The following is a 24,745-nucleotide window of genomic DNA, read 5'->3' as shown; positions in this document are numbered from 1 at the left end:
AATACAGGAACCAATTTCTTGTTCACCTCTGCCAGCCACTGTTTTATTCCAAACGTAACATATGGAAGATGATTGTTTTCCCATGGTTTGATAGATAGTGAGGTTAAACGTCCACAGTTGGCGTTTATAAAAACTCAAACCACTTCTGAGGTAGGGAGTAGGCAAGCATTTTTGTAAATCGAAGGAAATGGTAACGTAACCTGGATTATTGCATTCTTCTTTATCTCTTCGTTTGGACTCGTAGGCGGACTCAGCTAACTGTAAATGGACTGTTTTCTCTTCTTCGATTGACGTTCGTATTGTCTCACTGTTACAACATTTTAACTGCATCTCAAACTTGTCGCATTTTGCACACGTATCATTTTTAGGCTTATGAAAAGAGAGGTTGAATTCCTCAACAAATACTTTTCTATACATCCAGGCATTTTTCGGTTGAATATTTCTGTCTTTACAATAATTGACATACAGTCGGTACATTTCAGCAATAGATAGGTCGGATGACAAGTACTTCTTGTGCGTATGGGAGCGCGAGTAGTGACTTTGGTAACTTGGGAATTGGTTTATCTGTTCTCTTATCAAGAGTTTATCATTTTCTGGAACCTTAGATTGCTTTCCATGTTTTCCACGTCCATCTTCCGGACATAAACTTCCGGTAGACCGTTTCTTTTCAACAATTACTTGCGCTTTCTTCAAACATATGTCAAATGTATTTAAAAACATGTTTTGACACACTTCAATTTTCTTACCACTGTTTTGTGATAATAAATATTTTCTAGTAAACTTTCGCCTACTTTGATTACCATCATTACGTCTTAATCGTTAGAGCTTCTTTTCCTCTTCTTCTATGGAATTTGCTATTAACTGGTTTTGTCCAGAGCTACACAACTGATAAAATCCAGTGAAAAGTCTTTGTCGTTCCTCCTGGGCCAATTTTTCACTGCACTTTTTTTGCATATGCAGGCTGCCTTCAGCTGCTTAGCAGGTATTGTTTTGTTTCCACAGACTGACGTGTACGCTCTACCTTAAGTTTTCAACGATTTTCTTACATTTCTTATCCACTTTGAAGGATTCCGCTTTCGTTTCCTTGTAGCTTCATCTAGTATTTCTTTCTTTCTTCCTCTGCGTGATTGATTTTCAGCAGGACCACTCAATTGTGGATTGTTATCTACTACAGTTATTTTGTTAACATCTTCAAACTGCCCTACTTGGTTTTCGTCAGTGTCATTATCAGAATCTGTTGGTAAATATTCATCACCACTATCTTCAAACGGTTCTCTATCACTTAAATCTATATTTCCTATGATTTAATTATCTCTGACTGAGGTCGACTCTAAGAAAACGATAAAGGTTAGTAATATAAGTAATATTCAAATGTAATTTTGGTACAACAATTTACTTAAGTAAAATTAACACCGGTCGTGTTACAAAACCACGCTACAAAATGTAACCTCAAAATCGCGAGTATTACATTTTAGTGTAATGTTTTAAATTTATCTTATCACTTACCATTACTGTAATCGTCAGTGTTACACATTTTTAAAATCTTTCTTGTTCGTAGATTACCATTCATTTTTTCTTAAAATTCAACTTAAAAACTGAAATTACAATGTACAACTTCTCAACGTGACAATGGCACTACTGATAATGACAGCCGACAACACGGCGGATGCTAAAATGCAGTTAGCTCTATCCTTTCACACTACCTAGAAAGACCAATGTAGATAATCGCCAACTGTTTATTTCACAAAATAATAATACTAAAAGGGCCAAAGTTTACTTTGGCCCTTTTAGCTTAACGTTATGTGAATTCATTCATCCTAATAATAATACTAAAAGGGCCAAAGTAAACTTTGGCCCTTTTAGCTTAACGTGATGTGAATTCATTCATCTTGACATTGGCCACCATTAAACTTATGGATCGGGTATTGGTTGAAATTGACATTGGCCGTTTTAACATATGAAAGTTGTAAGAAAAGAAAATCGAATGGCATGGTGTACTCAAAATAGCAAAATGTTATCATTGGCCCTTTTAGCTCCAAGCCACAGATATATTGGTGAATGGAGTTAAGAAGTTTTCGTCTATTTGTAAGAGTATTGTTTTAGAAGTGGGGTTGGAAAATTTTATAACTGTTGAATGATCTTTAATTTGTAAAATTGAACTAGGTATTATAATTGTATTGTTTGATATGCCAGTAATGATAATCTTATCATCACATAAATTGGTCTTAATTTTTTTAAGGTTGATGTGTATGGGGAATTTCGATTTTTTTGGGTATTAAATTGGTTTCTATACATTCGAGGTATTTTTATATGGGCATTGCAAAGAATTTTATTCTCTAGATCTATATTTAGTTTAAGTTTACGAAGATCTCGTGCACCTATTATTCCATCAAAGTAATCAGGGAAATTATATAAAACGAATTCTAAGTTTCCTATAAGAGGTCTAAATTCATTGAAAAGAGGAATATCGGCTTTAAATTCTGCTTTGCTATTGCCGTTGCAGGTGATAATAGTGGTACTACAATGAAATATTTTATTTGGAAAATTTTTTTCTGCCACAAAGGGGCGAAGTAAGGATGGATGACATCCAGTGCCAGTAAGTAATTTTAGGAGTGGACTGAAATTTGGATGTATGGCAATGAATTTTGCAAAAAATTATTAACGTCTATGTTTCGTTTATTTGGGGATGGACAAACTGAAAATTTTCTTCTTGGGTTAATTCTTCTTCTATTACGACAGGATTTTGTTCAAATTGATTTTTACTATACTCTCTAGTGTAATTATCTATAATGGTCATTATACTGATGATCAAAATAATTTTGTTGTTCGTCAGAAGAGTTTTCAAAGTCGCTATTATGTTCAGTTTCTACGTTTGTTAATTCTTCAAAAATAAATGGTAGTTTTGTATTGTTGGGATATCGGTTTTGAAAATGATTTTGTGGTTTTTGATAGTTCATTGAAAAATTCCTATGTGAGGGTAATCTACTAGAAGTAGAAGTATCCATTGGTTCTGGTCTTCTTGTACGTTGATAGTTCTGAGAGAAATTCTTATTTGAGGGTAATCTACTAAAAGTAGAAGTAGCCATTGGTTCTGGTCTACCTGTAGGTTTATGAGAATTTCTGGGTGCAAAGACATTAGCTGGTTTGCCAAATACTTGTTCGTTTGTGAAAAATTTTTGTGGAACTGGTCGAAGCTGAATGTTTACGGGATTAATATTTTGTTGGGGTCTAGAAGAATAATTATTTTGTGATTATATTTTTGTGGGGGTCTAGGACTAGGATGATTGAAATGTTTCAAATGAACTTTGTAGTTCGAAGAGAGAATGATTTATGAACGGAGATGTAGCTTCTTCAATAGATTTTGGATTTTTTAATAGGAGAGTTTTTAATTCAGAGTGAGAATTAGATATTAGGACAGTAATAGCTGTTATTTCGTTTTGGTTTATCAAGACCAGCTTGGTGGCTTGATTGATATTAGGATCAGAATTTTTTTTTAATTTTAATGCGACTTAATTTAAAATAATTAAGTTTTAACCTGTTTAAAAATTCTGTCATCGATTAATTTCTATTTTTATTTAAATATATAAATTGTTGTTGTAGTACATGCCTGTAAACTTTTTTTTTATTTTATTTATCCGCATCAACCACTGGGGTTATTAGCGGTAGGTTTATAATACAAATAGAGAAAATAAGGTACATTTTAAAAGTCATGACTTACAATAATATGGTATAATGTACATGTATGTACATGTAACAAAAATTAAATCCGAATTTATTATATGGTTTACAGTAATTTAAAAAAGACTATCTTGAATATCGCCTTGGCTGAGGTGTACTCTGGACATTCTATTATTATATGGTTGACTGTGAAAGGTGTTTGGCATCTTTGGCACATTGGTAGTGTTTCTTTGGAGATTATGTAGCCGTGCGTAAGTCGTGTATGCCCAAGCCGGAGTCTGCTGATAATTACCTGGTCTTTTCGTTTTGATGGTATAGGAAGATTTTTTGAAAAAAAATTTGTGTTTTTTTGATCCCATATTTCTTGCACGATTTTATTTACATGAGTCTTCAATAAAGTTTTAGTATCTGATATTGGTATACCTGTTGTAGTCGGAATATACACATTGTTTATTGCATCAAACGCTGTTTTATCTGCTAGCTCATTACCAGTTATTCCGACATGTGATGGGGCCCACATAAATGATATGGTCTTCCCAGAAAATTGGAGCTGTTGTAACGTGTCTTTATTTAGGAATAGATTGATGTGTGTAGGATAAACATGCTTAATGGCCTGTAATGAACTTAATGAATCTGATAATATTAGTATTTGTTTTTCATTTGTGGTTTTACAATGATTTAGTGCATCAAGTATTGCTTCGAGCTCGGCGGTATAAATACTATAGCCGTCAGTTAATCTAGTGGCAGAAATTACGTTTTCTGATACAGTAGCAGCTGCTACTCCGTTGCAATCTTTGGAGGCATCAGTGAAGAACAAATTGTAAGTGGAATATTTGAGTAAATTTGCATGATACTGAAGCTTGACATCAGCAGAATTGTGTGAATGCTTATCATGATTAAGTAAGGAGAGGTCTACTATTGGTAAAGAAATTGTCCAGGGAGGTGTCTGGTATATTTTTATGGATGCCAGGGTGATTTGATTGGTATAATACGTTAGTCTTTTAACTCGTTCGTAAAATGGTACTGTCTTGGTGGTGTAATTTGTGTAGTGTTCTAGTGATTCTTCTGATAATAAACTTGCGAGAACGGTATAATCCTTTGCGCTTAGAATTTTTGAAGCGTAGCATATTGATATATATTGAGGTATAATGACATTTCTCCTGCTAACACTTGAAGGATTCTTATTGAAGTAGTTCTAAGGGCTGCAAAAATTAGTCGTAGAGATGTGGTTTGAATAACATCCAGTTTTTTTGGTTGATTTTTATTTGCTGTATCATAACAGATACATCCGTAGTCTTGTTTGCTTCTTATTAATGTCTGATATAAATTTAAAAGAATTTTATTATCTGAACCCCATCTATGATTGGATAGAACTCTTGGAAGTTTATTCTTTTTCCTGTCCACTTTGTCTCCGAATTTTTCACGGAGAGCAGTTTTTATTTGGGGCCATGTATTTAAATCTGGGCAGCATAACAAAAAGTCTCCAGCCTCGTCAACAATTTTAGAACATACAGCCGCGAAAACAAATTCACTTAGGCTATTGTCTGTTGTGTTTCCATATCTAATTAACAAATTTATCCGTTGCACTTAGGAACGATTCTAAGTGTTCGCTTCTCCCAGAGAAGGGACGAAGGTTATTTGCAATTTCTTTAGCAGCAGTGATTGTTGGCATTTTGGAATTTATATTTAAATTATTTAAAGATTCAGTTAAATGATTGATGTTCATAAAATTTTATGAAGGATGTAAAATAGTCTTATTACAGAGTTAAAAAATTAATCAAAAAAATATATATGGATTTAGGAAATTCGTTTTCTCTTATATAAAGATTTTGCCTTTTTACCAAAATAAAACTTTCAATAAAATTTTCTCAACTGTTTTCTTTAAAATTTACTTGAAAAAATTAAAAGAAAGGAAAACGAAGGAAATAGTTGCTCAACACTTACTTCTTTCTGTTCAGAGGTCCTATTTCTCGGTTCTCGTCGTCCAGGTGAATTGGTTAAGACCAAAGGTGAAAACAGTTTTTCCACTCACCTTCCGCTCCTGGATCCTACTGACTGCGCCAATTTTGTTTTTCTTCTTAGAAAACTTGTTTTTAAAAACTTTTATTAAAAAAATAGCTTACAACTAATGATTACAATCTCAACTACTAGTTTGGAAGAGACTTCATCAATGTCCCTTATTTTGGTTTATAGTTCTTTTATATAAAATATTATCATTAAATAGTAAAAGATACATATTGGGAATTTTATATATTATACTTAAACTTGCACCTCGCGATGGAACTGGGGTTTTAGAGGTAAAGAGACTCTCGGTAAACCCTGACCTCTTCGGTTTTTTTAGAAAATGAAACAAATAGTGAGGTTTATGAAGCGGAAGGAATTTTAGTAAAATATAATGAAAGCTCGTTTGCCATCATTGTTGTAACACCTATTATGCAACGAGCACACAATCTCCCATTTACCATTCGGTTTCGTTTATGTTAACCCCTTGTGGAATAGGAGCTGTGCCTTTGGCAGTTATTATTACCAAAGGTCAAACAATTGTAGATTATGCTGAAGCATACCAACTGCTTAAAGGGTTAATACCAAATGCCTTCGGTGGAGTGGGTTATCCTAAAATATTTATTACATATGATAGTGACGCGGAAAGAAAAGGCTTAAAACGTGTTTGGCCAGCATCATGCCGTTTTCATATATGCCAATCAATTTGGCGCTGGTTGTGTGAAAAAAGAAATGGAATATCCCAAGACGAACTGGATGAACAAGAAGAAAGGTGTGAAACTTAGTGATTTGGACTCCTTCAGAATCAATCATATATGATTATGAAGAAGACTGTGAAAAAGATATACTATTATTAAAATATTTTTATTTAAATAAGTATGTACCATTTTTATGTGGAAATAAAACACTTTAAAATTACATTTTTTTGTTTATTTTGTGTATATAAATGTTATACATATTGAAAATAGCAAAAAGAGAACATTGTCTTTATTTACCAGATTACATCCATAGAAAGACTTTTAATTTAAGTTTTAATGTTAAAATGTTACTTGAAACTAATTAACTAGCTTATTGAATTAATTCATTCACTCATTGATTCAATAATAATAAAATAAGATACCCTTAATATATTGTCTTATAAAAACATAATATAATAAAAAATATTCAAACATCTAGATATATTGGTAATATTATGTATGTGTTTGAATTTCATGGAAGCTTCGCTAATTCTACAGAGAAAGTATAACAAAGTACAAAAGCAACTGTTATTTGTGACAATAAGTTATGCAATTTCCAAATGAAGGGAATTATTTTACTCAAACTAAGGAACAAAATCAAATGTTAGAGCAGTACAAAAACAGGGGAGGTGCATTACAACAATGTATTTTTATGTAAAATATTGAGGATTTTCATTTAAATTTGTATATATTTTTTAAGTCTCTATATATATATATATATATATATATATATATATATATATATTTTATATATATATATATATATATATATATATATATATATATATATATATATTACTTTGGCTATATGAGTCTCTTAAAAGGATATTTGTGATTCTATGTGTTCCATGATTGTGTGTACAATAGGATTGATTATTAGAAAATATCATTCATTTTCTTTATTATATAAATCTTTTACTTGCTTTAGCAATTGTTCTGGTTTGAATTACCTGTTGTGGTGTAAATTGTGCAGTTGTTAAAAAAGGTGGTATATTTAAACTTACACCTGGAGGAAGCAAATCGGAAATTAAAAACCCTTTATCAGCAATTATTAAGTCACCTGATTCCATCTGCTATAATATACCACAATGTTTTACTATTTTCTTGTAAGATACTGAATCTGGATATAATTTGCTTGCGTATGTAACTACTCCATTGAGAGCCACTCCGATTAGACCTTTAAAAGTATTTCTATGTTTATATGAGCTATATGTTGCTCTCTGTTTTTCCATATTTTTTTTTTGGTTACAATATATCACACCTCCAATACAACAGGGCCACAACTCAAAACTATAGCTTTTCTCAGGAAAACGATTTGAAAATTTCAATAACCACTATAAAATCAGACTTAAATTTTTGTTAACATTATTATTAACATAGATATAACCTTTCTAATATTTATGAAGGTAATAAATTACTCGAAAATGAAAATTTAATTAAAAAAAAACAAATTTTTATATTTACGGCCCTATTGCACTGCATGTTTTGATCTGTTTATTGCGAAATTTGGAAATGTGTCTCAGTTTTTTAAACAATTTTAATTAACTTTATGCTAAAAAATGGTATATTTTTGCCTTTATAATAATAAAGGCAAAAAAAAACAAGAATGTAAAAAACAATACAAACTTTTAAGAAATATATATATTTTTATTAGAATCTCTTTTTTAAAAGTAAGGCAACAAAAAATAAGTGTACAATTGCAATTATTAGTAGACATTACTCCATATCAAACCTATTACACAAAGTTAATTATTTCTAAATGAGTTTAAAAAAATCTAATTATATTAACCCTTTAAACGCCGAATCATTAAAAACTGTAAACAAATTTCAACTATCCATAAAAAAGATGTTATTGGGATATCTTTTATAATTTTGTTTTGTGAAAAAAAAAATAAAATGCTGTTTTTGAGAAAAAAACCATGTTCCCAAAATGGGAACGTTGGCATCTATAAGTCACAACATATAACAAAGTAATATCATTGCAGTAAAAACATATTTTATTCCATATATTATAACAAAACTAACAAAATTTAAAATAAAACTATAAATCTAATGTTACAAATAATATGTTAGCAAGGTGAGTGATATTTATCAAAACAAAAATTTTTATGTAGACGCTTTTCACATTTAGTACACTCTAAGCGTGTGTTTCTTTGGCATACAGTACATCTACCTTGTGATGTACTTTTAGAAATATGATTTATTCCATCAAATCGTATATCTCTAAGAACTGGACAAGTTGGACCACCTTTTCTTTTTCTTGAGCTTGCTCCAACTTTGATTAGCGCCATAGCAACATTTCTTCGAAAATCCAAATGAGTTATAGTACTTTCAGGATTTACGTGTTGGTAGAAACGGAATGCTGCTACCACCGCTAAATTTAAGGAGTGAGAAAATAAATTCCACCACCATTTTTTTGATCTTAATCTTGGACGATAACTAGCACACATTCTATCGCAAAGGTCGACACCACCCATTCCAAAATTGTACTTCTTGATCAAATTTGGTTGTGGAACTTCTTTTCTATTTTCAGATTTTACTCTTCTTGTCGGATTTTGGAGCGGACTGATGGAGAAATGATTGCTTGCTATTGTAACTGCAGCGTTGTCATTCCACTTGACGCAAATAACTGTACCATCGGATTTGTAATCAAATGTTCCCCGATCTTGCTTCTTTATTGTTTTTGATGATACCAATGGACATTTATTTATTCTGTTCTCACGCACAGTTCCACATGCCCGAATACTTCTATCACACAAGCTTGACAATAGTGAATAACTGGTGAAGAAATTGTCAAAAAATACATTATGGTTGTTGGGGTTCTCAATTACTTCTAACATTTTATTTACAACGTGGGAACCTAAAGGCATCTTTCTATCTATTGTTTTACCGCAGTATATCTCTAAATTATAGGGGAATCCATCTTGTCCGCATAACATCCATATTTTGAAACCGAATCGTATTGGTTTATTTTTTATGAACATCTTAGCCGAGTGATGCCCATGATACGGAATCATCGATTTATCTATGCTGAGATTTTCATGGAAAACTCCAAATTTTTTGAAGTTTTGTTTCAGCATATCATATAATTCTGCAACTTTTGCAACTTTATTACCAACTGGAAGGTTGGCATTATCACAAATATGAAGATAACGTTTTATAAGTCGGAACCTTTGCCGACTCATTATTTTCGAAAAAATTGGAGCCTGCATGTCATCTGCAGTAGACCAGTAATCATCCTCAGAAGGAACATGGTGATATCCGCTTATCAAAAGTAACCCCAAAAACTGACGAAGTTCTTCCGCAGAAACAGTAAAGTTGTGAATATTTTTATCTCTATGAGCGTAGAGTTCGGTATTATGACGAATAAATTGAACTATTTCAGATGTAAAAAATAATGAAAAAATTTCGAACTCAGATTTGCCCAAGTGTTCATCGCCTACTCTTGGTGGTGTGGAAGCTTGAGCTTGAATTCCAACCTTCTCACTCTTTTTCCATTTACGTTGAACCGATACATTTTCTTCCTTATCTTCGTCGGAAGATTCATAAGCGTGAATTTCTACTTCACCGGGTACTTCGTCTGGTATATCAGGAATATCTAACACCTGATCGTCAATAGTATCCTCGTCGCTTTCAGTACCTTGATCAGCTGAATCAGGTGGAAGAATAACAATATCCACTGGTTCTGCGGACGTTGAAGCTTCCACATCGTCGAGTGCATGTATTAGAAATCTATGCCTTCGTATAGATGATCTAAGTGTATAAAAATATATCTAAGTATTATGCTTTTTTTTGTTGCCACCAACTTACCCATAAAAACTTTTTGGATCCAAAGATATATCCATTTTTTCACTGAAATAAAACTAAAACTCAAAATTATTATAAACACCACGTGTTTTCTTCGTCGTAACGTCGTGACGACTAATCCAAGCCGTTACAATTACGCGCGGTCATTCTCTAGGGAACCTTGAATAACAGTGTTTCGCTGTTGCCAACGTTCCCATTTTGGGAACAATGAATGCTGAACGTGATATCTTTAGAAATAAGTTACGTAAATGTGTTTTTTGTAAATATTTCCTTTATATAATTCATTTACTGTATTTCTATTCAAAAATAAATCACAGTTTGGTACATATCGACTCCCAGTAACAACTTTAGCACAAAAAAGCAAGTGATATGAATTTGGACGTCATTTTGCGCGGTTTCTAGATGAATCCCGTAAGTAAAAAAAACATTTCAGCTAACAGAAAGTAAGAATGGGACATACAGAAAGCATATTTGTTACAATATTTGAAAATATTTCAATATTTTCTGAATCCAACTTATTTTTTACTGTGTTCCCAAAATGGGAACGTTGGCGTTTAAAAGGTTAAACTTTAGGTTATTATTTATTAAAGACTAAACAAAAATAAAAATTATTTATGAAAGGACAATAATTTTGTTTATTTTGACTTCACATTAGTCCGACTCACTTTCCGATTCACCTGGAATTAAATTTAAGAAAAACTGTTGGTGTACTAGTGGAATTATATTAGATTTACAGAGATCTACAAGATCTTTTACTTTTGCAGCTGGTACTTTAGGAGCGGTTATGTATGCTTTATGCAATTTTAATTCCAAAGGTCGTCCTCGCATTCGTCGCCTTATATTAATTTGGTTGAACTTTGTTTCACTATAGTCTGTTTTGTAAAAAATTATAAATGGATTTTCTTTTTCAAAGCGCATACATTTTATGTCATTCCATTTTACGTTGTTATCGTTGGTATTGATGGTAAAGTTTGAGCCCACATCTTTTGATAAGAGTTTTAAATTCATTATCTCTGATGTGGATAGTTCCCTGACATCATAAGGCTTCCCTTGTTTTCTTGCTAAACGCCGAATTGGAGTCCACTGTGTTGGAGTGTATATTGGTCCTGATTTAAGCATTCGTTTTTTCTGCTTTTCAATGGCAGAATGCATACTATCCCCTTCATTCTGTGTATGACCAATAATGAGGTAGGGTAGAGGCACCACTTATGGCCACCTTAAGAACTTTCTTTATTATTTTTCTATTGAGAAACATGTAGGATTTGAATAAAATCTTTCCGCTCAATGCCATTTTGACTTTCGAATCTGCTCTGCTAGGAGATCAACTGATCATAAAGATTCAATTCATACTGAAATTATTATAATGTTTTATATTTTGAACAACAAAAATCCCTACTTTTGGCCATGTGTTACTACTTTTGGCCATACACTTTCCCCACTTTTGGCCACCCAAGAACTAAATAAAAATAGAGATACAAGTTTATATTTGTGCTTAAATATTTATTGAACTACAAAAATAGGTAAAACAAAATAAATTTATGGTAACACAAATAAGTAAAAAGTATTGAAAATAATAATTAAAACTTTTATAAATAGTACTTATGATTTCATATTTGTTCATAAACGTCTAATTGTCCTGGAAAAATAGTCTTAAATTTTCTTCCTTGTTCCTGGACAATAGGCTCGGGTAGTTTTCCCAAAATATCGCCTTTATCTATACTGCAAACGTCATTTTCTATAGGACAAAACACAGTTTTTTCTTCATTGGCACTTTTGAAACATTGTATCTCATACTCTTCTGATGAAAGGACATCTATAATTTTGGCAACATATTTATATGTTGTCGTCGATCTTTAACCCAGTTGTTTAGATCAGATCATCGGTATCGTACATTTGAATATTTTCTGGTTCTGGTTCCATGAAGTCAACATCGTCTCCACTACTACCACTTTCCTCCCAGTCTTCATGTTCTTCTGAAGAAGAGCCTGAATCTAGATCGTATTTTTTAGGTTTCGTCGTTTTAAGTTTTGTTGTCTTTTGTTCAATTTTTTCGACTTTTTTTTGTGTCTTCATCTGTTAGTAGTAGAGCAAGCGGGGTTCAAACCCACTTTGGTAACATGATTTGACCTTGGGGATGTACAAGAAGTACAAGAAGTGATCGACAATGACCAGAGGGTTGTAAGAACTGGTCGCTTATCGCTTGATCTCTTCTTCTTCTCTCCCGAAGAAGTTATCGACAATGACCAGAGGGTCGTAAGAACTAGTCGCTTATCTCTAGATCTCTTCTTCTCAGCCGAAGAATTGTCACCTACGTTACCTGTATGTTTTTACACCTGTCTCACTTGTCTCTTCTTTGTCTTACCTGTCCTGAAGAAGTAAAAGAATCGGTCGACAATGACCAGAGGGGGTGTCTTTGAGTGGAACGGACCACCTTGTATGTCGAGTGCAAAACTCATCGCTTATCGCTTCATCTCCTCTTCTTTTCGTTAAATTTGTACAGGGTGATCGAAAAAATAAATTTGTATTGAGACTTAAAAATATTTTAGGTGTTGTTGCGTTAAAAATTTTTTTTGTGTACGATGCTTGCTTAGATATATCTGTCTAGCCTAGCCTAGCCTAGCCGATCTTATTTTTACTCTTGAAACATGTAGAAAGTGTAATCCGACAGGTTTCATTTATATTTTTCAAAGTGTTGTATCATTTCATATTTATCTCTACATGTTTTACATTTATTTAAGGAACTTAAAGAATAAACAAAGTACCAAATTAAAAAGTTTATTTATGTAAAATTATTTATATGTTTATTGCATGTATAATGTGTTTTCGATGAAGAAATAAAAATTTAATCACGTTGCATAGCGTGTTGTAGATTTACGTCAATATTTTTTTTTAGAAAAAAGTACCAAATCTACTGATAAGATTTAGTATTTAAATAAATGTATCCAGCGAAATTTTGTCAGTAATTAATATGTGTCTTGAAGTGTACATGCTAAATTTAGACGATTTTTATTCAAGACTTTCAACTTTTAACAATTGGAAGGGGAATAAATCTGAAATAGAGTTAGCTGCCTGTGGATTTTACTTTCTCCAAGTGGAAGATATAGTTAAGTGTTTTAAGTGTTGTGTAGAGATTTACAAATGGGAATCAAATGACAATATAATCGAAGATCACAAAAAATTTAGTCCTAATTGTACTTTTTTGGAAAGAGTGTATCCTATTTTTCTTAAAATCAACAACAACAACAACAACAACAACGATAACAAAGAAAATTTGAGTGAGAAGAATATCTGTACATCTGTGAAACAACATTTTATCCTTTGAATATGCCTGTACCTGTGCAAAATAAATGTCCAAAATGTAGTGCTGACACTGAACAACCACAAGAGCTGTGTATAAATTGTGAATTGGAAGAGGTGTACAAGGAAGAGAGTGGTGCTAAAAATATACCTAGTAGAATGTATGTAAAGAGACAGAGACCGCAACAATAAAAAATAATGTAATCGCATGTTAAAAAATTAAAATAATAAAATAGCTGTAAATATAACATAAAGCTCATTTTTATTTTACCCTTTGAATATGCCTGTACCTGTGACATATAAATGTACAAAGTGTGGTGGTGAAACTGAGATTCCAAATACACTTTGTGTAAATTGTTACTTAAAAAGTATATTTAGACAATTTGGTGGTGACAAAAATAACCCAAGTCATCTATTTATCCAAAAATAAGTATGCCTGTACCAGTAAAGTATAAATGTCCAAAGTGTGGAGGAGAGACTGGCATACCTAATATAAATTGTATAAACTGTGACTATATAGAATATTTGAGATCCAGATCTGGTGCTAAAAATATACCAAGTAGTATGTTTGGTGAAATGTGAGGTCAGTTGTCTGAAGAAGAGAAAAAATATACAAAGACTTATATTTAGAATAACTATGTATTAATTTGCAAATCGTCTACGAGTACGCTACCAATATGTTAAACGCTGTCATTAATAAATTACCTTTCGAAATGCACATCCCTGGAGGTTATAGGTTTTGTGGACCCGGCACCAAATTACAGAAACGACTAGCACGAGGAGATAGGGGAATAAATGGATTAGACGAGGCGTGTCGTGAACATGATATTGCATATTCTCAAAATAAAGATCTATCCGAACGACATAAGGCTGATAAGATTCTAGGTGAAAAAGCTCTTGAACAGTTTCGATCAAAAAATACAGCATTTTCAGAAAAGTTGGCAGCACTTGGTGTAGCTGGTGCAATGAAGGCAAAAGTGAAATTAGGTATGGGTCTAGGTTCTACTAAATATAAAGCTGTAACAAAAAGTTGTAGTAAAGAATTGAACAAAGCTAAAAATAATTTAGAAAAACTAACTGAAAATATAGATCATTGTACTTTATTACTCCAAGGATTAACTATTTCCAAATCAAGTAAACGCAAACAAAATATCCAGCACAGAAATAAACAAAAAATACAACAAAAGCTTTTAAATCATAAAAGAGCAAAACAATTAGAAAAGAATATGGATGTGGACATTACAGATGATTTTGTTGATGATGATGGTGACCTTCTTTCCAAAAGAAGAGAAAAACGAAAAATAATTGATGACAATGTAGTTGGTGTCAAAAAAGCAAAAATCAACTTAAATTACTTATTAAACAATACCCAAAAAAGAAAACGAGACATAAACAATGAAGATGAGGATGATGATGATCCAGTTAAGAAAAAAGTTAAGATATAATAAGTAAATTGTATTAAATTAAAAAATATAATAAAAAAATATGTAGATACTATATATATATATATATATATATATATATATATATATATATATATATATATATATATATATATATACGCACATATACCAATAACTAATTCAGTCTGATCTGTATCGTTGTTAATAAGCTGTGTGTTAACCGTTTAACAGCGATAAAAGATAACAGTGAAATGGGAGTTAAGAGTTGTGTTGTTGAATTCCATAGTAAGCAAAGAGACAATGCCAGGACAAGACTCTTCACGAGAGAATTTAGTAGGTATCGGCAAAGAGATGAGGGTGTTCAAGCACAACAACTAGGGAGGCTTAACCATGTAGAACCCCATAGAGATGCCGATTACCCATTGGGAAGGAGACCGCTACCATTTCCAATCGAAGGAAACAACAACATTAGAAGGCAGTGATTTTAAAAATTTTTTATGTAATCAAATAATTAATATATGCTCTATTTTATATTGTCGTTTTTTTTAATGAGATAAAAGACTTGTTGTTGTGTGTATTATGGGTATTTGGTTGAAAACAGTCAAGATGGTTGGTAATAAGAAAAAGACAAGAAACACCACTAAAAGAAAGGTCACATCCTCCTCCTCATCTTCTAAAAGAAAAGCTTCCAAAAGAAAAATTTCAAAGCAAAAGTCATTTAGTTTATTGAGAGTAATTAGAGACATTAGGAAGAAACTATTGGAAAGCAAACCAAGAACGTTAAGGGAAGCTATTCAGCAAGCATTACGAATTGTGAAATCTTACAAGAACATTAAAAAACCACGTGGTCGAGTAATCCAAGTTCCAAAAACTGGGGGTATATTACCTCTAATACCGATATTTGCTGGGTTGAGCGCATTGGGCACTATTGCTGGGGGCACATCAGCTATCGTGAAGACTCTTAACGACGCAAAAGCAGCTAAAGAAGATTTACTTGAAAAACAACGTCATAATCGTAAAATGGAAGAACTGGCAATTGGAAAAGGTTTGTACTTGAAACCATATAAAAGTGGAATGGGTATTTTTTATGAATGAGAAAATGGATCAAATAAAAATTCCAAAACATGCTTTGACAAATGTAGATTTACAAAAATATGCAAAATTATTGAAAATCCCCCACTTCAGAGCTGTATTTATGAGAAATGGGTTTCCGAAAAAAATTTGGCAATATGAAAGTGGAATTATTAATTTAGATAACAAAGACGGTCCTGGAACTCATTGGACAGCTTACAAGAAGAACAAATCTAAAGTTGTTTATTTTGATAGTTTTGGTAATCTGAGACCACCGTTGGAAGCTATATCATACTTTAATTCAAATGGTTATTGTCAAATTGTTTATAATCATAAAATTTATCAAACTTATAACACTGTAAATTGTGGACAATTGTGTTTAGATTTTTTAAATAAATACCCTTTTTAAAAGAATATTCTTTTATTTACTCTATGATTATCGTTTGAACATGTCGTACACTTTTGTGTTATCTGGAAGAGAATCGGTGTTATCAACAAAAATTTACCCACCAATTATTTTAAACGAAAATGAACAGTATGTACTAGGTTTAATAGATTTCATGTCATACAATACAATTCCAAATGTAGACCAAACAAACAATAAGTTTTATATAGATGGTTACGATATAACGATTCCACATGGTTCTTATGAAGTCGAAGATCTTTCAAATTATTTAACTGAAAAAAAAATCATAATATAGATCAACCTACAAGTTTGATATTGAGAATTAATAACAATACACTCTAATGTGAAATAAAAAGCAACAAAGTAATCCATTTTGAAAAACCAAATACCATTGCTCCCTTATTGGGATTTACACCAAAACGGCTCTCACCTTTAAAGACTCACGTAGCTGAGAATCCTGTGCATATCACAAAGGTTAATTCCATTTGTGTGGAATGTAATCTAATCACTAATTCATACGTCAATGAAAACCAAGGTCATATCATCCACATGTTTTATCCAAATGTCTTACCGGGTTACAAAATTGTGGAAATTCCAAAAAAGGTAATTTATTTACCTGTCACAAATAGATATATTGATGAAATTTTCAATAAAATAGTTGACCAGCACGGTAATCTTGTTAATTTCACACGAGAAGTTATTACGTTAAGACTACATTTAAAAAAAGTATAAATAATGGTTTTAATTTACAACTGTAGCAAATTTAATCCAGGTGTGGACAGTGTATATAATACTAAAAGTTTTGACAAAAATATTAGTGACAAGCAGACTCTCAAACCGTTGACAACTGAACAAAGTCTTTTTAACCTCACTAGGATTTAAAATAAAACACAACAACGACAGTGACAGGGAAAAAGAAAAGAAATACTTGGTGTAGAATAAAGTTTTTTATTAATACTAGAATACTTGGGATTTTCTTGAGGTGTACTTGTAAGAAGAGGGAATATGAGTTTTAACATTTTAAATATTGGAGATCGTGTATTGGTTGACAATTCAGTTGTGAGTCGAGAAATGCACAGTCATTTACCCTATGCCAATGCAACTTTTAATCATTGTGATGAAATAAGAATACCAATTCAGACTCAAGATATATACACCCTACCTTCTGAGAGTTATCTGTATATTGAAGGACGTTTAACGAATGATGGGAAAGAAAGCAATACTTTGCGCTTTATTAATAATGGTTTGATGCATTTATTTGATGAAATACGATATGAAATTGGAGGCTGTGTAATAGATAGAGTGAGAAATTTAGGTATAACAACGACAATGAAAAACTATGCTTCGTTCACACAAACTGAATCTAATCGATACAACTGTATAGGTTGGAGTATTACTGACACACCAACAGTTGCTGATAGAGTAGGAAATTTTAATGTTTGTATTCCACTCAAACTTGTACTTGGATTTTTTGAAGATTTTACAAAAATTCTTATTAACATACGCCAAGAACTCGTATTGATAAGAAGTTCAACTGATTTAAATGCAGTAATGTCTACAGTAGAAACTGAACTGAAACCAAAAGTGGAAATATTTAAATTAATATGGAAAATGCCTCATATTCAAGTGTCCGATTCAGAAAAGTTACGTTTATATAAATTTATTGAAAATGGGTCCAGTTTGGAGCTTGCATATAGAAGCTGGGAATATCATGAAATTCCTCTACTGCCTCAGACAATGAAATTTAACTGGAATGTAAAAACTACCAGTCTATTGGAGAGACCACGATTTGTTTTGTTTGCATTACAAACTGCCAAAAAGAATGCAATAAAAGAAGAGAACAGCTATTTTGATCACTGTAATCTTACAAACTTAAAGCTATTTCTAAATTCTGAAATGTACCCGTATGACAATTTGAACTTGAACTTTAGTAAAAGACATTATGCCCTTGCATATGAAATGTATGCACAATTTCAACCGTCGTACTATTACAAATCTATAGGAGATCCATGCCTTACTATGTTACAATTCTGTGCTGTTGCTCCGATATTTGTTATTGATTGCAGCAGACAAAATGAATCAATTAAATCAGGAAGTGTCGATATGAGAATAGAAATAGAAACTAATAAGAATATACCAGTTAACACAACTGCTTATTGTATAATTATACATGACCGTATTGTTAATTATAATCCTCTAACCAATGTAGTTCAAATGTTTTAACTGTAGTTCATCTAATGAAGCAAATCTGTACTTTGAGTTTTTAAGTATAAATAAAAAGTTAAAAAAAAAGTTTACTCTTATTTAACACCCTGTACACAATAAATATTTTCATAACCTTGTTGATGTTAAACATAAGTGTCTAATTGGGGGCTAGACTAGTACCAAATCTGCTTGAAAGCTGTTCGAGACCTGTTCAAAACTGATCAGGACCTGTTCGAGACCTGTTCAAAGCTGATCAGGACCTGTTCGAAACATGTTCAAAGCTGATCAGGACCTGTTCGAGACCTGTTCAAGACCTGTTCGAGACCTGATCCAGAGCTGTTCAGAAGTTAAGCGAATACCTACATTTTACGATGAATAAAGATTTGAAAAGACAACTTATAACTAAACGGAGAAACATCCAAAGTAAATTAAGACAATTAAAACAAGGACAAATAATCCAAGAAGATTTATTTAATCCAATTACAAAACACTTGAAAAATATCGAGAACAAGTTAAATAGTTCACAAAATTCCAGTCCAGAATATGAAACAAAAAACGATGAACCTTTAAGGTACATTAAAAACGATGATGACGATAATGAAACTACTGACTTTGAAACAAGTGAAATCAAACAATCGATATTGGACAACATTGAAGTGGATGATATAAAAGAACAGATTAAAAATGATAAACAGTCTGAAAATCGATTTGAAGATATTGCTAACCAGGCGCGTGTAGACTACTGGGATCAATATGATCCATTGCCTAGGAAATATATTACAAATATGCACGCTGACGTTCTAAACAAAGAATTTGATCATAAATATGGAATTCGATTTGATGAAACATCTGAAAAGCTACTGATTGGGAATTCTGAAATAGATTTAGATGGTGCTGATATTCTTTAGAAAAGAAAAGGTACAGGGGAACACCAGGTTTATATGAGCTTTTGTTTAAGAAATATCCAGCTAGTTTTACAGATGAAGATGAGAATAACTATAAAAAGATAGTTGTAGCAACGAATGCTCACAGAAGGCATTACAGATCAAGTAAACAGATAGATGGTAGTAGATTAGAAAAATATAAAAAAATAATTGCACCAATAACAGAAGGTAAAGGATTGGTTATGGAAGTAAACAACAATAAAATCGATTACGTCCACTGGGATGATCCAAATGAACTTGTAGAGCGATTACGTTTATTACTATCTTCACAGCTAGCTGGCCATACAGGACATAAAAATGAAATAAATTCAATTATTGAAGAACTAAAAGAGGCAAACATTATAGAATAAATATCATGTCTGTTAAAAGAGATATCGTTAATGAGTTACACAAACCTGCAAGAATTAACTTTAAAAGACGAAGAATTATTATAAAATCTCTTAATGATTTGTTCCAAGCCGACTTGATTGATATGCAAAAATATTCAAATACAAACAGAAATTTCAAATATATTTTGGTTGTAATAAATTGTTTTTCAAAATTTTTATGGGCTTTACCACTAAAAAATAAATCAGGTGTTGAAGTAGCCAAATGTATGGAGTATCTGTTTAAACAGCAAAAACCAAATAATCTTCAAACAGATATGGGAACTGAATTTTTTAATCCACATATGAAAAAATTGATGAAAAAATATAATATTAATCATTACAATGTATACAGTGAGAAAAAGGCTGCGATTGCTGAGCGAGTTATTCGCACGATTAAATCAATGATTTGGAAACAGTTTAGTTTCAACGGTACCTACAAATGGATTAATATTTTACAAGTTGTTAATACAACAATAAAGTTCACAGAACAATAGGAATGAAACCAGTGGATGTTAAGAAGAAGCATGAAAAACTATTGTTAAATACTGTATACAATCACATTAAAATGGTTGATTTGGAAAGTCAAAAATTTCATATTGGTGATCATGTACGCATTTCAAAACATCGAGGAGTTTTTGACAAGAAATACAATCCAAATTGGTCTAATGAAATTTTCACTGTTTATAAAATAAAACTGGGAAACCCTATTACATATTATTTAAAAGACTATAAAGGTGAAGAAATTCTTGGGGTATTTTATAAAGAACAGTTACAAAAAGTTAAACACAAAGACAGTTATTTAGTTGAAAAGGTATTAAAGAGAAAAGGGAATAAAATTTTTGTTAAGTGGTTAGGTTTTGATAGTTCTCACAACTCATGGATAGATAAAAGTGACGCAATATAATAAAGAGGGGATAGAAAAATATGTAAAAGACGTTCCACTTGCAAGATTTTGTTTGTTGTTAGAGAATATCGAGAGAGTGAAGACATGTTCATTGTGGATATCCAAGGTTTCTCTTTTCCTGGGGAAGATGTATTTCTTTGTAGGGAAATTGCTATTTTAGATCCTACTACAGAAAACATTATACACAGAATGGTTGTTTTACCAGTAACAGAAGCTATGATAAATAAATCATATATAAAATGTATCGAACAACAATATGTTCAAAACCATGGTTTAAATTGGCAATCTTGGCATTTTTGTGATACTCATCTAAAATATGAAGAAATTTCAAAATTTTTACACGACAACGTATTAGACGAAACAATATTGGTAAGAAATCATGAAACAAAAAAATATTTGGAAAAATTCATGGAAAATCGCATTGATTGTGTACAAGATGAACCTAATATACTTTCCGATGAGACTATGAATCATATTTTTAAATCACATCCATGTTTTCAACATAACAATGAAAATTTACAATGTGCTCTAAACAATGTATTTAATATTCATTATTGGTATAAATATTGTAGAAAGTGTTGACAATAAAAAAAAAATAAAAATAAAAAATAGTATTTTATTAATAGATACACACAAGACATTTATTTTCAAATTGATACCAGACATGAAGCTTGTAAAACAAAAGACTACGCTTGATGTGGAGAATAATTTATTGGAACCAATTGAGAATAAGTTTAAAAAGCATGGAGTTTTGTTCCCTTCAACTATTCGATGTATTATAGTTGGTCCTTCAAATTGTGGTAAGACCAATGTGATGATAAGTCTATTGGAACATGCTAATGGATTAAAATTTGAAAATGTGTATATTTACTCAAAATCATTAATGCAACCAAAGTACAAATATTTAGAAACTTTGCTAGAACCAATTAAAGGAATAGGATATTATACTTACAGTGGAAGTACGGATATAATGCATCCATCTGAAGCGAAGCCCAATTCAATTTTTATCTTTGATGATGTTGCTTGTGACAACCAAGATGTTATTCGAGAATACTTTAGCATGTCTCGACATTCTCAGGTGGATCCATTTTATTTGAGTCAGAGTTATGCAAAAATACCTAAACACCTTATAAGAGACAATGCAAATATTTTAATTGTATTTAAACAAGACGATTTAAACCTAAAACACATTTACAATGACCACGTCGGAACAGATATGACTTTTGAAGATTTAAAAAAAATATGTTCAATATGCTGGAAAGAGAATTATGGATTCTTATCCATTTTCAAAGATAGCGACATAAATAATGGTCGATATCGCAAAAAGATTGATCAATATTTTTTAATCAAGTAAAAGGTGTAAATGAAATAAAATACAGAGATAATAATTAGAAAATTAGTTTATTTAATAAAATAATAAAATATAATTATGTACATACTTTTATTTCCCTAAAGCATCTGAAACAAAAATAGTAAAATTTAGAATTATATCGAAACACAAAAATAAATCACTTACTTTTCTATTTCTGACTAAGAAAATCTTCCATGTTCAGCTCTTCCAGATCCACTATGTCTTTCACTATGGTTTTGCGTCGTTGTCGTCTTCGTCGTCACCTTTCTTTTTTTTGTTGGGGATGGCTGAGGATCGTCGTCGTCGTCGTCATTTGATGTGGCAGGTGGAGAAGTTGAATTTGTTGGATTTGAATACTTAGACGAGTGGCCAAAATGAGGGGGAGGGGGAGGAAGATATGGCCTTTTTGTCCCCACCAACTGTCTTTGTTGTTGGTACTTTTCAAACTCCTCCACCTCATCATCTAGGAGGTTAAAACGGTACTTCTTACATATATTTTCCAGCACCTGGAACTCTTTATCATTTTCCACTTTAACTCTCATGTATCTTAATGGAAGGTATCCAAATTTTTTTTTAATGTTTTGTTATTCGGCGAGTATGTAAGATGGACAAATATTCTGTCTCCCTTAAGGGAAACGTCCTTTACGCCATACCTTTAATAGAAAAAATATAATGAACATGAATGATAAAGAAAACAAAATAAAAAAGGACCGATTCGAAAAACTTATAATAATCCCATGAAATATTTATAATAAAAAAAAATAAACCAGTAAGAGCGAAATAAAATCATGTAGAACAAATCAAAAAAGGAAAATGGAAAAACAACCAAAAATAAGTAAAATACTTACATAAATAACTGCTTCACAATTACAAAGGCGTCCGTTATTGGTAGGTTAATTGGATCCTCAGATACAATAACCAACTGGCATGGTACATTGGCCATTTCGATAGTTCACTGACTGTTCACTGACTAACTGATAGATCAATTTAAAAGTAACCGAATTTAAATAGTAAGAATAAAAAAATATATATTAACGTAATTGACTGACCTATTTGATCTTTATTGCAATGCAGAAAATAGTACAAAACATGTTTATCATTAAAACGTGTATTATTCCAAAATTAATTTATCATTATCTAAATAAAATGTGCTTATCTGCATATAATGTATTTTGGTGACCTATTTGACCTAAAAATGCATTGACGTCAGCGTTATCGTTAAATATGTTTATTGCATGTATAATGTGTTTTCGATGAAGAAATAAAAATTTAACCACGTTGCATAGCATGTTGTAGATTTGCGTCAATGTATTTTTTTTAATGTAGTAAAAATACTTCGTGACCAATTTGACCTAAAAATGCATTGACGTCAGCGTTATCGTTAAATATGTTTATTGCATGTATAATGTGTTTTCGATGAAGAAATAAAAATATAATCACGTTGCATAGCGTGTTGTAGATTTGCGTCAATGCATTTTTTAAAATATAGTATAAATACAGGATTGATTTTGCTAGCTGGTATTTGTGTCATTCTGAAGTTTACGAGTTGGTCTTTAAACATGAGTAGTAGTAAAGTGATCGATCAAATTTCTACTGAAATGGTGCAGAAGATGGAAACAGTAAGTAGATTAATTAAAACTAAAACTGATTTACAAAACTATATAAAATATTTGAAAAAACAGATTTTGTTGTTAAAAAAATGTATAAAAAAGAGGGCTACTTGTGTTAGAAATTTTCATTGTGTAGAGGCGAATCTATCCATCCTTAAAACATATCTAGAAAATTTTAAAAACAGATTAAATGTTAGAAAAAATATTAACAGAGTGTTATTGTGGCAGGATTTGGAATCTTGTTTTAATAGCAGAGTTAAGACAGGCGTTATCATAAATTTAAAATATAAAGACCCTAAACTGTTTATGGAAAAGGCTTTTAAAAGTTTTTCAATTCAAATTAAAAAAAATTTAGTTTCATGTATGTTAAAAGTTAATGTAATTTTTTATGGACTTTTCATCAAACCTCAAGATGGTGAAACGTCTGTTAAACATTTTTCCACGAAAAATGCAATAATTGATCAAAATACAAACATAAAGGATTGGTATAAAATCAATTGTATAGATACGGTTTTAAGAAAGTTTGAAGATTTTCAAGAAAAAGACAGTAAATGGGCACTATCTCACATTTTAAATTTAAAAGTTAATATTAACAAATTTAATCCATTACTTGGTGGTATTTCAACATACGTTGAGCTACCTAAGTATATAAAGAATACTCGAAGTGTAATAAATGTTAGGAATTCTGATCCTTTCTGTTTTCTTTGGTCAGTTGTTGCTGCCTTTCATCCTGCCACAAAACATGTTGACCGAACATCATCTTATCCTCACTTTAGTACCGTATTAAAGTTTGATAATATCAGTTTTCCTATTGATATTAAAGATATTTCAAAATTTGAAAAATTAAATAAACTTGCTATAAATGTCTTTACATTAGGAAAAAGAAATGAAATTCTACCTTTGATATTTAGCCAAACAAATTTTTCTCCTCGTATAAATTTAATCGTATCATCGTAAACGATG

The 24,745-nt window shown here is 31.4% G+C and overlaps 1 protein-coding gene across 1 annotated transcript; it reads left to right on the top strand.

Annotated features, from left to right (window-relative positions):
• Positions 1–17,405: 17,405 nt before the first annotated feature.
• On the top strand, positions 17,406–19,513 carry LOC140451002 (uncharacterized). Its single transcript, XM_072544707.1, has 2 exons — positions 17,406–18,616; positions 19,141–19,513. The coding sequence occupies exons 1-2, from the start codon at positions 17,406–17,408 to the stop codon at positions 19,511–19,513; spliced, it is 1,584 nt and encodes a 527-aa protein (XP_072400808.1).
• Positions 19,514–24,745: the final 5,232 nt, after the last annotated feature.

The sequence above is a fragment of the Diabrotica undecimpunctata genome, chromosome 9 (assembly GCF_040954645.1).
Source record: "Diabrotica undecimpunctata isolate CICGRU chromosome 9, icDiaUnde3, whole genome shotgun sequence".
NCBI classification, from domain to species: Eukaryota; Metazoa; Arthropoda; class Insecta; order Coleoptera; family Chrysomelidae; genus Diabrotica; species Diabrotica undecimpunctata.
Note: the sequence above shows the minus strand (reverse complement) of the source record. Positions and strands in the feature narration are given on the sequence as shown.